The sequence below is a fragment of the Pieris rapae genome, chromosome 11 (assembly GCF_905147795.1).
Source record: "Pieris rapae chromosome 11, ilPieRapa1.1, whole genome shotgun sequence".
Classification (NCBI taxonomy): Eukaryota; Metazoa; Arthropoda; class Insecta; order Lepidoptera; family Pieridae; genus Pieris; species Pieris rapae.
The window spans coordinates 5,046,055-5,062,112 of record NC_059519.1 but is presented as its reverse complement, the minus strand read 5'-3'; the positions used below and the strand labels follow the sequence as shown (position 1 = coordinate 5,062,112).

The 16,058-nt window shown below is 31.6% G+C and overlaps 3 protein-coding genes across 3 annotated transcripts; 1 reads left to right on the top strand and 2 right to left on the bottom strand.

The window, feature by feature from the left end:
* Window positions 1-736: 736 nt before the first annotated feature.
* LOC110998950 (protein SHQ1 homolog) lies at window positions 737-2,752 on the top strand. The gene has a single exon (XM_022267768.2). The coding sequence runs from the start codon at window positions 1,035-1,037 to the stop codon at window positions 2,460-2,462; it is 1,428 nt and encodes a 475-aa protein (XP_022123460.2). The 5' UTR covers window positions 737-1,034; the 3' UTR covers window positions 2,463-2,752.
* Window positions 2,680-10,368, bottom strand: LOC110998949 (myrosinase 1-like). The gene is made up of 7 exons (XM_045630205.1): window positions 10,303-10,368; window positions 9,919-10,049; window positions 5,258-5,928; window positions 4,975-5,174; window positions 4,173-4,281; window positions 3,717-3,955; window positions 2,680-3,204 (listed from the first exon to the last, which is right to left on the bottom strand). Exons 1-7 carry the CDS (start codon window positions 10,332-10,334, stop codon window positions 2,997-2,999), a joined length of 1,590 nt encoding a protein of 529 aa, XP_045486161.1. The 5' UTR covers window positions 10,335-10,368; the 3' UTR covers window positions 2,680-2,996.
* A 2,424-nt stretch (window positions 10,369-12,792) lies between these two features.
* Window positions 12,793-15,481, bottom strand: LOC110998946 (peroxiredoxin-2). The gene is made up of 7 exons (XM_022267764.2): window positions 15,349-15,481; window positions 15,235-15,277; window positions 14,440-14,581; window positions 14,096-14,231; window positions 13,705-13,807; window positions 13,246-13,374; window positions 12,793-12,932 (listed from the first exon to the last, which is right to left on the bottom strand). The coding sequence occupies exons 1-7, from the start codon at window positions 15,379-15,381 to the stop codon at window positions 12,841-12,843; spliced, it is 678 nt and encodes a 225-aa protein (XP_022123456.2). The 5' UTR covers window positions 15,382-15,481; the 3' UTR covers window positions 12,793-12,840.
* Between the last annotated feature and the right edge of the window lie 577 nt (window positions 15,482-16,058).

Sequence of the window (16,058 nt, the reverse complement as noted above, 5' to 3'; positions counted from 1 at the left end):
CTGACTACTGACTTGACTAAACTGATCAGATAATTGATTGTCACTGTCACTGGGCAGTGGGCATTGGCATTTAGCAAAGATTTGTCGGCTAGCGAAAAACGTTACATATTAGGAAATAACAAAAAACTTCGCTAATAACAATATCAAGACCGAAATCACCAGTTACAAATGGAAGTATAATAATTAAAAGTCTCCAATGAACGTGTACATGTTGCATATGATTAAAACTATTTATGTACACTGTATACCACCACCGATGGTTTGAATGTCTAAATATCTTAAAATAATTTTTTGGCTTGCTTGCTTGAGTTATAAATAAGTTTAGTAGCATTTCTTTATGAGATACGCTATGATAATAAATACTACATAATAGATACAATGTCTAATTTAAACAGCGTCAAGGGTATATTTTAATTTATTTAAGGTTCTAATATGTTTAGTTCGTACGTAGGAAACAAACCTTATATTTCAAAGAGTTTTTAATTAGTATGTGTGAAATTGAAAATTTTAAATAATTTTGTAAAGCAATAACAATTAATAAATAAAAAAATAAATGTAAGTATCATTAAAATGCGACAGTAAAAAAAGACCCGCCCTGTCGTACGTTATCCATTCCAAGTCCTAGGTTTAAAGTTTTAAAATACTCTTATGCTGAAATGTAAAAATTAAAACGAGTAACAAATTAATTATTTGAAGAAAATATTTGAAAAGGTAAAAATATAACAATTGTATATTATAATATATGTCCAGTTATTGTTTTAATACACGGTGTTTCGTAGACATGGCACAGAGTACGCACTACGAATTAATGATAGTCTTTATATAAAGTAATCAGTAACTTAATCACAAAAGTCACAACTCACAAGTCACAAGTCATAACTCATAGGTCACAACTCAAATTCCAAACAATAATTGCGCTCTGTTTGAAATGCGAACTACGAAAGTTAAAAAATATTTTTTTTGTAATTTTACATAATTCTGTATTTATTGTTAGTACTTAGTATTTCAATTCGTTTTATAGCACTTCCTACATAATGCTGACACCGAGCTTTAAGCTGTCGCAAGATGAAAACCACGTGTTTATCAGTGTGCATGCACCATACACAAACATTGGAGAAACTGATATTGATGTTGACGGAGAAAATGTATTATTTGTGTCCAGTCCCTATTTTCTCAGACTTCGACTACCTGGTCGAATTCTAGAAAACGAACAATCTAAAGGTTCATACATATGCGATTCTGGTGATTTTAATCTTACTTTCGATAAAGAAAATCCTGGAGAGCATTTTGAAAATTTAGATATGATTACGAGTCTACTAGCCCCACGAGACATACCAAATTTGAATCCGAATCTAGTGGAAATGTTGGAAGAGGATGGCATTACAATTGAACATGAGGAACAAGATCAAGGAACAAGTAATCAGTATGGATATGGCTTTGCATGTAAAATTACAACAAAATTTCATGACATAGGCAATGAGTTTCCTCAAATTTTTGCACTAAAAGTTCCAGAAGAAGTCAGTATTCAAGAAAGACATGAGTTAAGGAAAAAGTATGAAAACCTGAAATTTTCCTCTGATCATTACTTAGCAGATCTATATGATGATGAACTTATTAATCCATATTTAACTTCTAAAATGCAGTGGGATGAAAAAAGCTTTGATGACAATGCTGCTTTCACGGAAGATCAGATAAGTCTCCTAAAAGAACTCCCCAATAAGCATTATATATTAACTAAAAGTGAACATAAACAAGTATTTTTAAGTTTAGTTGACATTTTATATGGATATTGCTATGACAAAAGAACAACATTAAATGAAAGCACAGTTGAATCTAGTTGGACGATAAACAAAATGTCTTCTACTTTGAGTTGGTTTTGTATATATAATGATATGAAAGATGTTTTAGTATCCTGTTATAGGAGAGCTCTAATTTTTCCAATATTCAGAAACTTTGAACTATGTCACAAAGTCAAAAGTGATGTAGTTTTACTTTTAAAAAAGAATAAAAAATGTGTTATAAAATGCTTGATTGATATACACAGCATGTTTAATACAAGTAATGATGCTAGGTATATCCTAAATCAGTTGTACATTAATGACTATTTAATATTTCTACAAAAGTGTAGGTCTGAAGAACTAATAGAATTGTCTCATAATTTAGCTAATATTGATATAAGTAAAGCAGATTTGTCTTTAGAATTAGATGAACTAGAGGCAGCTGCAGAAATGGTCTATCAAGAGGAAACACAAGTCACAGAGAATGAAATGGCTTTAAAAATGGCATCAATGTCTCTATTACCTAAATCAAAGGGAAATGCAGTGTTTTATAATGATAGTTCATCATCAAGTAGTGATTCCTCAAATTCGTCAGATCTTGATTCTGATGATGATTCATCTTCCAGTGGTGATCCATCAGATTTATTGTCAATACAAGATAAATTTGTGATAAGGACTGATTAGCAATATAATATAAACAATTTGTTTTAATGTGTTTGACTAAGATGTGCTATGAATGTATTCTAAAATACAAACAATATTTTTTATACTAATATCTATTGTATAGATGTATAGGTGGTATTCACTAGACACTAGTATTTTTACATTTCAATGTAATAATGTATATAATATGTTTTAAATATATATAAAGATAACAATTCACATTGTACAATAAAGGTCATACTTTTAAAAACTCCTTTTATTGTGTCACTTCCAAATGACAAGACTGCTTCAATAGTAACATAATTCAGCTTCAAAACAAATTGTAAATATATTAGCCCTATTGTATAATAATAATATTTTTTAATTACTTGTTATAACTTAATTAAAATTAGATTCTCTAACATAAATAGGCATATTCAATTTACCTATATGGTACATATTTGGATCAATTTTTTTAATTGATCCAAATATGTGCCAAAAACATAAAAGTAATTTATTATTTTTAATACTGACAATGCTTGCCAAATATAATTGTTTTTACACATAATAATTTAATTACCAAATAATATTCAACACTGCTACGGCTAATACAAATAGGAATGAACTTTTTATATCTACTGACGCGTCAGTCGCAAGGTCTGGATTGTATGATGGATCTACAGTTCTTGTGCGAACGATCTCTTTGTAAACAAGTGCCGAGTACTTGGGTTTTCTTATCTTCTCTGGATCATCCTGGTCGATTTCATAAAGACCAAAGCGTACGCTGAAATATATGAAAGATGTTATCAGCGAAATATTTTTCGAATAATTGAAAAAACCCTGATTGATTGATTTGTGTACAGAGGTTTTTATCTATCCTTGTGAAGTCCAATATTCTTCATATGTATTTGTTTCGAGCTATAGGTATTAATGGTAATAAATTATTACCTATAATCAATGTACCTTAATAGCTATAGGTATTATTACTAATAATACCTATAGCTATAAAAAAACAATATTTCGCTATATATTTTGTACAGATTAGATGAAAACATGCAATTGATATATATGTACTACATACTAAGAGAATATGACGAATTTCAACTCATGTCCCTATTAATAAGAGTCGCTAGCTTTTAGTTAAAATAGGCGAGAGGGGGGGGGGGGGAGTCTTCACGTTACAATGAAAAACACGTTAAAACAACGGTGAGTTCGATGAAATAATAACAACTTGAATCTGCTGTCCTTCCCTGCACCCCAATTAATCTACGAGAGTACCTGTAGTACGATAGATACCTGTAGCCAAATGACCATTCGAAGTTATCGATAAGACTCCAGGCACAGTAACCCTTGACATTAACGCCATCATCAATTGCGTCGAGTACACCATTTAAATATTCCCTATAATAATCGGCTCTATCAGTGTCATTCCGCCCAGTTGCTGTGCTGAAACCATTCTCCGTAATATAGATCGTAGGGTTGTTGTATGTGTCCTTAATATGTACTAATAGTTTGCGTAGTCCTTGGCCGTATCTCTGAAATAACGATTCATTGAATTTCATAGATTCTTGTATGATATTGGTACTATGTGTATTTTATATGCCACTGCTTAGGCATATGCATCTGGGAAATCTCACAACGCTCCTGAACTATTTAGTAAAAGTTCTCACCACATCAGGAGTCTGGGATGCATGTTTGCTATGTAAGTTTAGAGACATAGATTATTATTGAGTATTTATTAAGAATACTTACATATACCCAGGCAGTCGGGTTTTTATACCAATTGGGGTCGGGGAACGTTCCTACTTGGAGATCATCATTTAAAGAAGGTGCCTCATATATTCCAGTTACGGAAGAATTCCTGTAGATAGTAATTGTATTATTTACCTATTATCTACACATAAGAAACGACTAGCATGGCGTTTAGAAAAGATTAATGAAACTCATTAGGTACATACATTTTTGTCTGTTTGTCAAAACTGAAACTAAATTTTATATTAATTGACGGCCCTCGTGTTTTAAAAACAAAACGATTCTGGCGCAATGAAATTTTTATATAATAACTTTTTTGCGTCCTATAGAATCGATTGCTATATTATGAGAAAAAACCCACTACGAAATATTATCATTTTGCGACTTGGATAGTATCATGATTTGCCCAATGCTACGCGGAATTTAGTTTAATAGATTCTATTTTACAACTATACCGGCAATGTTTTTAATATGTTTATATAATTATAACTACTTAGTGTGGCCATAACTTCTGTTACCAAAGAAAATGCATTTTTATCAACTTTTTCACGACCTTTTTTCGTGTGACCAACAGATTAAAGGCCTGTAAAAAAGCCAAAGGTTGAAGAATTATTGAATTTTGAATAGAATATTATTTTATTTTTTGCTGAGACTTTAATAAAAATGTAGGTAAAAATTTTATAATATTACTTTACCTCGTTAAGAAAAATTGCATTTTCATTTGTAACAGAACTTATGGCTGAAATAAATACAATCCCACACATCCATTTTAATCATAAAAAATTCTTATAAATTTAATTACCTATACACATAGGTACTGGAATAATGGTTTAGTCCGAAAAAGTCAGAAGTTCCTATATTATTTTTAGCCTCTTCTTGAGTGAATGGTTTTAGTCGAGATTCATTTAGCCCTTGTCGTCTGCTTGCTTCTGCGACTAAATCGATCATTCTTTGTGGGTAGTTGCCTGTAGCGGAAAATAATGGGTCTGCGTATTGTCCGAGCTAAAAACAGTCACAGGCGTCGTAGGTATTGTCATACGATATTAAGTAGGTAATTTATAAGTGAAAAATAAATAAAAACTTACATAGAAAGTCATATAATCAGCCGCACCTTGAATATCGTCAGGAGAATTAGAACCAGGCATAGCCATCGTAGAGTCCAATGTTATACCTATCACGCCTCCTTGGGTTGCTCTAAACTCCTTATCATATATGTGCCAAGCTTTCGCGTGTGCTAGAATGATATTTCGTCCACATTCGTAGTAACCAATTCCAGGAGACTTGATTCTCGGCGCGTGAGAACCAGTTCCATAACCGAAGCTACAATGGATGTGGGGTTCGTTAATCGTGATCCAATGTTTCACCCTGTCTCCGAAGTTTGCGAATAAAACCCTGGCGTAATCTCCAAACCAGTCAGCTATTTCAGAAGTCAACCAACCACCCTGCTCGTTCAAGTTCTGGGGCAGTTCCCAATGGTATATTGTTACGAATGGGGTGATATCATTTGCCAGTAGTTCGTTTATTAAGTTATTGTAATATGCTACTCCTTCAGGGTTAACATAGTCTGGACGGCCGTAAGGTAATATTCTAGGCCATGCTATCGAAAATCTGTAAACGGATACACCCAATTCTTTGAGGAGTTCAACATCCTTTTTATAAAAATGGTATGAGTTGGCTGCAACATCCCCGTTGGTGCCGTCACGAATGTGACCAGGGTCTGTTCTTACCAACTGATCCCACATTGACCATCCTTTACCTGAATTAAACAAATGTATACATTTTTTTAATTAACATATAAAATATTATTATTATTATTATATTAATAGAGTTCTGCAAGGTATTCAGCGTGCCGATAAACTAAATCTATTTTTAGGATTAATACATACAGTACCTAAGCCTGATTTAGATAACGAACTTTGCGTCACGGTTATTTATTGTTAAGTTGGCGTGAATGGACAGAACAAAATATAATAATAATAATAATAATAATAAGTCTTTATTCATTTAAGTTGGTACATCTTTCTTTTCATAGTGTAAGATTTGGGAACCCTTTTAAGTAAATATAACTGTGTTAGGGTTCCCAGCTCTTCCATAACAAACTTAATTACTTAAAATAATTTAACCAATTCATTTCCGTTTTATTTTTTACTTTTTAAACCGTTATCAACACACCTGATTGTGTGCATGAGTAAGTGTGTGAGAGAGTGAATGAGTGAGTGAGTAAGTGAGTGAATGAGTAACGTGTTTTTAAATCGTGGGTCTCAAAAGCAGCTCTAACACTGCATAAGGCGTGATCATAAGCCAGTCTTTTATTCGGGTTTTTAGGTTGTAGGCGGTGAGAGGGTAGATGTTAAGCAGCCTATTTAATTTATTATAGATATAGGCTGCTTGCATATTGGTCTAGCGAAGTCGGTCCTTACGGTCTGACCGACTACAACATCCCTATTTCTTTTTAAGACCAGCCTACTCTCAAACGGGAGCGCTCTGTGGGTTTTTAAAATTAGATTCAGGACAAACAGCTTCCTAACGGAAAGTAATTTGCTAAGATGATAGAGCTCTTCCGATGGGAATCTGTATGGCCGGAACAGCATCACTTTTAAAAGAGCCCTATGTCCCCGTTCCAATTCCAAAAATTTTGTTTTATTGGCCGCACCCCATATGTTTATGCAATATGTTAATACAGTCTGAACGAGTGCTGTGTAAATTCTTGCAAGTATTACATACGATGTGATGTGTCGCAAAATTTTAAAGATGTATGTAAATTTCCGTAATCTACCAGTCATGGACTCTATATGGGGATACCATGATAGCCGTTCGTCTATGTGAATGCCTAAGTATTTGGTAGAGCTAACTTTTGTAATTGGAGGACAGGGGCAGTTACCGACACTTTGCATATCGCAGTTATGTAATTTAATTTTAAAATCTTTAGGTGGTTGAGTTCGATTAGAAATTCTGAAACATATATAGTTAGTTTTCTCTTTATTGAGAGACAAAAGGTGGAAATCAAGCCACTTAGCAATAGTTGTCAGTCCAATTTCCGTTGATTTTTTCACTTCTGCCCAGTTAATTCCTGTGAAAAGTACAGCTGTGTCATCTGCATAGGAAAATATTTGCCCGTTATCAGGTTTTAAATTGCTTAACGCATTAATATATATTAGAAATAACGTGGGGCCTAATATGCTTCCTTGCGGAACCCCATAGGTTATTTCCATTTCATCACTTATGTAGTCGCCTATTTTCACTCTCTGTGTTCGCCTTGAGAGGTAGTCACAAAATAGATTTAGGGGTATATCTCTTATTCCTATTTGCTCCATATTATGTAAAAGTGAAGAGATACAGACAGTATCGAAGGCCTTTCGTAAATCTAGAAATGCACCAAGGCATTTCTTTCCCTTCTCTAGGTTTGTCACTATCAGAGACGTTAATTGAGATATGACATCTTCCGTGGATTTTCCTTGCCTGAATCCATATTGTGAGCTTGATAGAATATTAAATTTATTAAGGTAGTTTATTAATCTAATATTCAGAAGTTTTTCTAGTACCTTGGAGATGGCTGGAAGAATTGAAATCGGCCTGTAGTTATTGACTTTGTCCTTATCGCCGGATTTAAATAGTGGTACAATAATAGCTTGCTTAAGTTTTGTCGGGAAAATCCCTTTTTGAAAACATAGATTGGCCAAATGACATAGACAAGGTACTAAGAGACTTCTAGCGAGTTTTAAGAATCGGGCGGGAATATTATCCCACCCTGGTGTGCTATCAGATTTTAGGTTTCTGATTATATGATCTACCTCTAGAAGGTCAGTACTAAATAAAAAAAACGAGTGGGAGCTAGATTTAGGGGCAAGTGGTGATGTGGAGGACCGTGACGGGTTTTGTTGAATTTCCTGAGCTAGTTATGGGCCAAGATTTGTAAAGTAGTTATTAACTTCATTTACAGACTCTGTGGGCGTGGGCTTAACGTTTATTAGTTGGTTATTATTATGTTTTGTTTGACTCATATATGCAATCCTCTTAATATTTTTCCACAACTGTTTTGGGTCATTAACTGAATTATCCAATTGTGTTCTTTCATATTTCCGTTTTAATTTTTTGATTAAGTTGTTACAAAAGTTTCTATATCTTTTATAAGTTATTTATAGAATTTCTATAATTATTATTTCTTATGCATCGTAAGATACCGGCAGTTATCCACGGCTTTAATACCTGATGTCGTTTAGATACATTTGTGATTGTTGTATTTTCTTCTAAGGATTTTTTAATCTTATTTATCAATTTGTCAACGACTACATTAGGATCCGTGCAAAGTAAGAGATTATTCAAATTTTTATTAGCTAATATTATTACCGCTTTATCAAAATCTGTATAGGTTTTGAATTTTTTTGCTTCAACTGCGTTATGCATTTTTACTTTCTGTAAACTTAAAAATACCATGAGATGATCTGAAATTGAAGTATTTAATACAGCTACTTTTTCCTGATTTTTTTTTTATTTTGTTGTTTTAATATAACATGGTCTAGGCAACTATTATTTCTAGTTGGAAAGAGATGTCCCGGCATTAAGCCGTATATAGTTAACATGTTAAGGTAGTTGAGTCTGTTGTTTTGGTTCCTGTTGTCGACATAATAAATTAGATTTATATTTATATCACCGGTGATGGCTATATTTTTCTTGTTTTTCACATGTTCCAAGTGCAGACGAAGTGATTCAAGAAATGTGTCTGAATTTGGAATAGAAGGAGAACGATAAATTCCTAAGATTAAATGATTTAGTACCTCAATTTGTATGCATGATGAATTTTCTAAGATTATTTCGCGTACTTTGGGTTTCAGATTATTCTTGATATAAGCTACTACGCCATCATTCTGATTTAATTGATTCGTAGTATAGTATGAAGAATATTGGCTAAGTTGAGGAATAGGTTTTGTATTATTCAATCTGCATTCAGTCAATATAATTATATCAACCTCAACTTCCAAACTGCTCAAGGTTACTTCCAGACTGTCGAAGTTCCTATAAATACTTCTTATATTTTGAGTAATGATTGTTAAATCACTTTTTTTAGGATCTATAAATTGCTTTAGGTTGTTTATTTCACATGTGGTGGATATAGTAATTTCAGTTTTGTCTAAGTCATTAATTGTTGTCAGTGTACTATTCATAATAAATTTTGAAAGAAGAAATATTTTCTTTTACATGACTACAATCAATGTTAAACGAATGATTAGTTGGTATTGGTAATTCAGTACTAAATTCCATGTCATGACGTAGTTGAGGGTAATAACGAGTATTTTTGTTTGTATATGCAGAAATATATCTTTTTATATGACGATAATCAGGGTTGATGGAAAAAATGAAAGGTATTGGTATTTTATTATAAAATGTTGTGACATACAGTATTTGAGGGTAGTATTGAGTATTATTGTATTTGGCGTGATACGTGTAAGAGATAGAAAACATAAATTACGGTGATCATTTTTGTCCGAGCAATAGAGACAGACAATAAAAGAGGTAAATTTTTGTGTTGAGTATAAAGATGAGTGTACAATGGTGTATTATGTTTTAGTGTGTTGATAATAGTTAACGGATAACAGTTGCTAAAGATAAACTGACAGTTAATTTTAAAAACTAATAAGGCCTGCAATAGTCAGCAGGATTGCATTATTTGCTGTATTTGAGCTTCCGTCTTGAGTAAGAGTATAGGTGTAAAATATCCAGCAGCTTTTAAAGACTTCATTTAACTTACCTCCTTCATTCCATGCTCCCTCTATTTGATAAGACGAAGTGGCAGTTCCGAAAAAGAAGTCATCTGGGAATGTTCTCAAATTTTGTGTTTGTTTCTCATATTGTACTGATGATCCACTAGTAGTAAAAATACTGAAATTATAAAAAAAAAGTTGTAAATTATGTATTTCTGTGATTTACGGAAACATAATCTGAGTGAATAACTTTATATTTCAATTAATCATTCATAAATTAAATAAATATGTAGGTACTTTTTAAATTGTAATTAAGCATCTTAAGAAATTCTATTAATTTCGAAAAGAGGTTAATACTTAATTGGATTTCTTTTAAATAGATTTTGTTGTTTAATATATTTATAATAAATAACATTTTAAATGTTACTTACCAAAACACGAAAATAAATAATTTATAGAACATTGTGATCCGAAGTGAATTTTTTTGTGTGTTGAAAATTACTCAGGAAATATATGATATTTATACTAAGATAAAACAGTATCTCGATTCAATTTTTGTTTCTATCTATATGGAGGGTAATAAATTATATAATACTTAGGAATTTGCTTACAATTTATATAACAATCTTAAAGTTAATTATTAGAATTGCTTGTTTTGAAACGCTTTCTTCGTTCGTTCTTACGTTTGTAGCCCTAGCTTGATAATGTGAATATCTTAAAATAAAGGCTTTATCCTACCTTGCCGTAGAATCATCATTTTGAATAGATGATAAGACATTCCTAATTAATAATTCATATAAGGGCACCTAAATTTAATAATATATTAGCAAAATCAATTTGCCTTCGACTATATTATCGTATAATTCCAATTTTCCAAGTATAAAATAAAGAATGATAAAGCGATTGTTATACCCTTAAATATATATTATTCTAATTTTTTTTTCAGTAAAATTTCTATAATGTGAAAAAAGTTTCACTTTTACCGTGGTTTCATAAAACCACACTATCCTTTTTTTAATGTTAAGGCATCTTGAGTAAGCCTTCAGGATAGACAAGTAATGTAATGGCATCGACTCAAGTAATTTGCCTAACTGTTTGATTAAATGGGTGAATAGGTATCATTCAGGCTGCTTCAGGTGAACGCTGTTGAGTAAAGAATCTGGGCTATTAATTTACCGGCTAATTAAGCTAGTTGGCTGCAACATATGTAAGATGAACAACATTCAATATATTCATTTACATAATATCGCAATCTTATCAAGACCATAATGACCTTAAGAACCAATTTACTAAACATCGATATATATTTTATTGGATAATAAAAGATAATTTTTTCGGCTTACATAAAGGATTTTACCACATACGGTGCTTGATAATACAGATTATCTCTAAAAACAGACTTATAAACAATTTTACGAATGTAAACTACTGAAAGCTGACTTCCGCGTATAACGCAATGCTTGCTCAACTTTTAAGTTTTAGAATATAGACGTTAATTCAGTTTTATTTGAAGAGATGCGCTGGACGAAGCTCCACGATGGCAAAAACTGTAATATGTAAAAAATTTCAAATAGCTAGCCTAATACTTCGTGTTCTCTGCTAATTCTTTATGACGAAAATGCGCGGTGCGCAGGCCCTGCCAGATTTTAAGAAGGAAATAATAACGCATCGAAGATAGCCGTTAGTTATTAGGTGCGTCCACACTAATCGAATTCCTTCGCGCGGCAAATGCCTCGCAAGGCTGCTCGATTTGTGTGGACGCGCCTATAGAAATGCTTTCGAAGACTTAATCAGTCGATTTTAGTTCCTAGGAAATAACTTCTGTCGAGAGTGCGCGATGCGGAAGAACACACGGGGCCCGCGAGTTGTGAGTGGAAGGGTAAGGAAAACCAATTCCCGAAAGAGAAGATTTCGCGATGGCATTAACTACTTTTCTTTTTAAGTTAAATGCTTTTCGTTTAAAAAAAAAATGTGTGTTAAGGGTAAAGGTGCGCGGGGAGTGATGCCTTAAAGCTTGGATTCAATGGAAATTTGGAAAATAAACTTTATCTCCAAATAGATCCGATTATTTTCCTTTCTAATTCTTAATCGAACAACAATTCTAAATGAAGATCCTTACTTGTCCTTTAAATAATATATTACCTACTTGTCTTTTACTTTCTTTCACCTTGGAAAATTTTAATGCCGCTGATATTAGTGGACTTTTTTAGGTATAAAACTTATTTGAACTTGAACTGGAAGTTTCCACCAGTTTTTGCCCAAATTACGCAAATTACCAAAATATCGAAAGAAAAGGCAAATAATGAATGTTAATTCAGCTTTATCTTATATCTTTAAACGAGGTTAGGTTAACCTTATCTTATATCTTTAGTCGTATTAACGGTTTTAAACTAATTTTAATTAATTAGTAAATGTGATTTTATTCGTGTTTTACCAACTTAAACATAGAGTTACTCGTTTAAAGATGTCAGTTGAATCAAAACTTAAATATGAATAAAATTATCTTTATTCGATAGTTATATTTCATCATTTTATTAGTATGTAATTCGTACTTAAATACAATTTATACAAAATAAAAAAAATACAGAGCTCTGCCATCCAGGTACTATGTAATATATATAAAAATTGGATTAAGGAGGATTATTTTAGAAAAAACAAATTATGGAAATAAGAAGTGTATTAATTGGCTATCAAACTTTAATGTTTCAAGGGGAAAATGATTAAATGTTTAAATAAAGCCATAAGTTTGGCAACAATTTTAACTTATCTGTTCTTATTATTATGATAATTAATTTGAGATTTGCATGTTTCTTTTAATATGGCTGATTGTGCGTTTTTTTCTGCTCAATCAAACTGTAAGTACCACTTTCTTTGCAAATAAAGTATTAATATATAAGAGGTGTAATATAACAAAAAAAGCATTTAATGTATAAACATGTATTTGATTATATTATGTAAACATGTATAATCTAATTAGCATTCTGGAAGTATTTCTTGCTTTCTTTCGGGTTCGGTTTAATCGTCTCCGCGTTGCTCTCTGGGTTCCAATTGGCAGGGCAAACTGAAATTAATATTAAAATAAAACCGTTTAAAAATAAAAGAATTGAAGCGCGTTTATCCACTACATACACACATGAATAAATTATATCTTTACTTCTTTTTTCTGTTAGGTTACGTACCTTTTCGTCTTAAAATTATACTGGCCGGCACTTAAAAGAAATCATTTCGATGAAAAATAGGCACTCAAATGACAAGAATATGGTAAATATAGCAGACTGGGTAGCTTATTTGCTGAATTAGCATCATGCTATATTTTTAAATTTAACACATCACATTTGTGGCCCCATCTATTCTTTAATATCAGATAAATTTACCTTCGCCATGTTTATCTGCAAACTGGAAAGCTTTGACCAATCGAAGCGTCTCTTCCACTGATCTACCAACACTTAAGTCGTTGACAGACATATGTCTTAGTATACCCTCTCTATCTATTATAAACAAACCTGTGGATAAAGAATTTATAAATTATATGTTATTACTCAAGCCAGTCAAAAGATATTTCCAGCCCTTTCTAACATGTATCATTTGTATAGTTTCTATCAAAATATGTTGTTGGGCCGTGCATGTGTTTGTAAATTTATGTATTTTACTAGCATAGGAATAGAAAAACACAGTTGTTCATAGTTGATTATACAGAATGGGATTTATCACAGGATCAGTATAGCCAGCCATGATGACATAAATCATATCAGAAATATGAATTAACTGGTAAAAATAAGTGTGGACTAGTATTTGACTATGTCAATGTTAGATATGGCCTGTATATTACATACCTCTTAAAGCAAAGCCGTCATCTAAAAGAACATCATAGTCTTGAGATATTTTCTTTTTGTAATCAGCTAATAGTGGAATATCTATTTTTCCTAATCCACCATCCTGGAAACAACATAATAAATTAAAATTTCTTGATAGCAACTGCATCTATCTACTGCTTGATTGCTTGCAGTTAGCATGCAAAATATAATAAACAAATTTTTTTTTCATGATATAATATTATATTATGTCAGCAGCAAACACCACACTTAAGTACTTAAGAACTGTATATAGTACAGCACCCTTAAAAATCTGATGAGTCTATGTGTGTTATTTTGGATATCATTGTAAATAAAGGCAAAAACTTGAAATGTTTCAAATAATTGAGTCAATTATAAATAAGCATAATACCTTTCTTGGAGTGTTAACCCAGGCTAAATGGCTATATTCCGAGTCAGTGGAGACACCAATAACTTGACAGTCAATACTAGCAAACTCTTTTGCTTTGTCGCTATATGCTATCAGTTCAGTTGGGCAGACAAATGTGCTAAAATATAAATTATAATGCATATTGTGTCGAATGAAAATTGTTTAAGAGTTAATATGATAACTTTTCACACTCAAACTCATTTCAAACAAGACATTTTGTACTTAATTTTCAGTGGCCTTTTCTTTCTACATATTCCAGACTTCTATGTAATAAGAATATCTTTGCAACCATCTTAGTCCCAAGTCAAACAACAAAGAATACTCACAAAACTAATGGGTAAAATACCAGGACAACATATTTCCCAGAGAAATCAGCAAGTTTTAGTTGATTAAATTCTCCATTAACAACAGCTGTTGCTGCAAAATCAGGAGCTGGCTTTTGGACTTTTGGGGTAAATGCACAAACAGCTGAAATTTAGTTTATTTTAACTGGTTTTAAAAATAACCAATTAAAAATGAAGTACACCATTCATTAATTAAAAACTTTATGTATTGCTTATTTACTTTTACAGTCAAAATCTCTTATAACAACATCAAAGGGGATTTCTCATATTTGGCCATAAAAACTGATAGTCTAAGAGTTGTTCTAAACTATGTTGTTGTAAATGGGTTTGACTGTATGTATTTGAAACATCCTTATTATTTTAAAATTTACCTAAGAGGGTACATTTTACTATTTAAAAGATAATAAAGTCTTGTATCTACAATCTTTAAATAGAAGAGTGTAAAAGACCATTAAATAATTTAGACAGAGTCATTTGATGCAGATAACTTGATATAATACTATGCACACATCCTGTTCCCACGATTCACAAAACTTATTTGTAATTTGTAAAAAAAACAGTGTAGTGTTACTAGGTTATATTACTATTATATGTACAATTTAAATTAGAAGACTGCGGTAACTTTTCGTTTTAATAATTAGCTGCATTAATTAACTATAGTATCAAAGGTCAATAGAGCACAGGTAGTTATAGCGGAATAGACAAATACATTGCATTTTTTTTATATAGGACCTAAATACACATACATACTAACTAAACATTATATAATTTACTCACTGGTTGAAAAGTTTTTTGATATGGAAATTGCCGGCGTTAAAACCTACGAAAATAATTGTTATGAAATAGACTTTTTTAGTTTCAGATAGATAATGAAATTATTCTTATACGAACCCTTCGAACATATTGCCTAATTAGAAAAGACATTTTAGAAGTAAACAATTATTATTTTTCTTAGTCTTTTAAAATTACAAGAAAGAACTTTCTGTATTTCTCAATTCTGACTTGACTGAATGACAGGCTTTCATTAAAATGTTTATAGTCAATTTTCATTGTCAAGTCAAAGGCGATAAAATACCAATGCCTGAAATGTCACCTATTATTATTATTTATCAATTAATTTATGTTAATATTGTACATAACAAGTTGAACAAGTGATTTATAAATGTAACTTTTAGAATTCTTTATTTACGTTTCAGTGTGGTTAATACTTTAGTTATAAGTAGCCTCTTTTTCTACCCCCTAGAGGGCGTTAGTACGACAAACACACGTGGCCTCATTACTTTAGTGATATTCAGGAATAAGACTGAACTATAATATGAAAATACATTTTTGACATACGGGCTAACCTGAAACACAATTAGCGCATAGGTTTATGTCTGCATCTTAGACAACATATGGTCAAGTGACGATCTCTGTAGTTAAAATGTGAAATTTTTAATCTTTGATAATATTTATTGTGTATCTTATCAAATGAACTTGTATATAAATTGTGATACACAACGCTCAAGTATTCCTTCATAGGTCATTAGTAGATTGGTATCAAAAAATGAAATACATTACATTCTATTTGTTAATATTATATAGATATAGTTAATTTGCGC

What these genes read in the sequence shown, in the direction of transcription:
- LOC110998950 (XM_022267768.2), top strand. Translation starts at nt 1,035, where the DNA reads ATGCTGACACCGAGCTTTAAGCTGTCGCAAGATGAAAACCACGTGTTT.
- LOC110998949 (XM_045630205.1), bottom strand. Translation starts at nt 10,334, where the DNA reads ATGTTCTATAAATTATTTATTTTCGTGTTTTG. An exon ending in TTATTTATTTTCGTGTTTTG is followed by an intron (nt 10,050 to 10,302) that starts GTAAGTAACATT and finishes TTATAATTTCAG; the next exon opens with TATTTTTACTACTAGTGGAT. An exon ending in GAATGGTCATTTGGCTACAG is followed by an intron (nt 3,205 to 3,716) that starts GTATCTATCGTA and finishes CATATATTTCAG; the next exon opens with CGTACGCTTTGGTCTTTATG.
- LOC110998946 (XM_022267764.2), bottom strand. Translation starts at nt 15,381, where the DNA reads ATGTCTTTTCTAATTAGGCAATATGTTCGAAGG. An exon ending in GTATTTTACCCATTAGTTTT is followed by an intron (nt 14,232 to 14,439) that starts GTGAGTATTCTT and finishes TTTATATTTTAG; the next exon opens with CACATTTGTCTGCCCAACTG. An exon ending in TGACGGCTTTGCTTTAAGAG is followed by an intron (nt 13,375 to 13,704) that starts GTATGTAATATA and finishes CTTTATCCACAG; the next exon opens with GTTTGTTTATAATAGATAGA.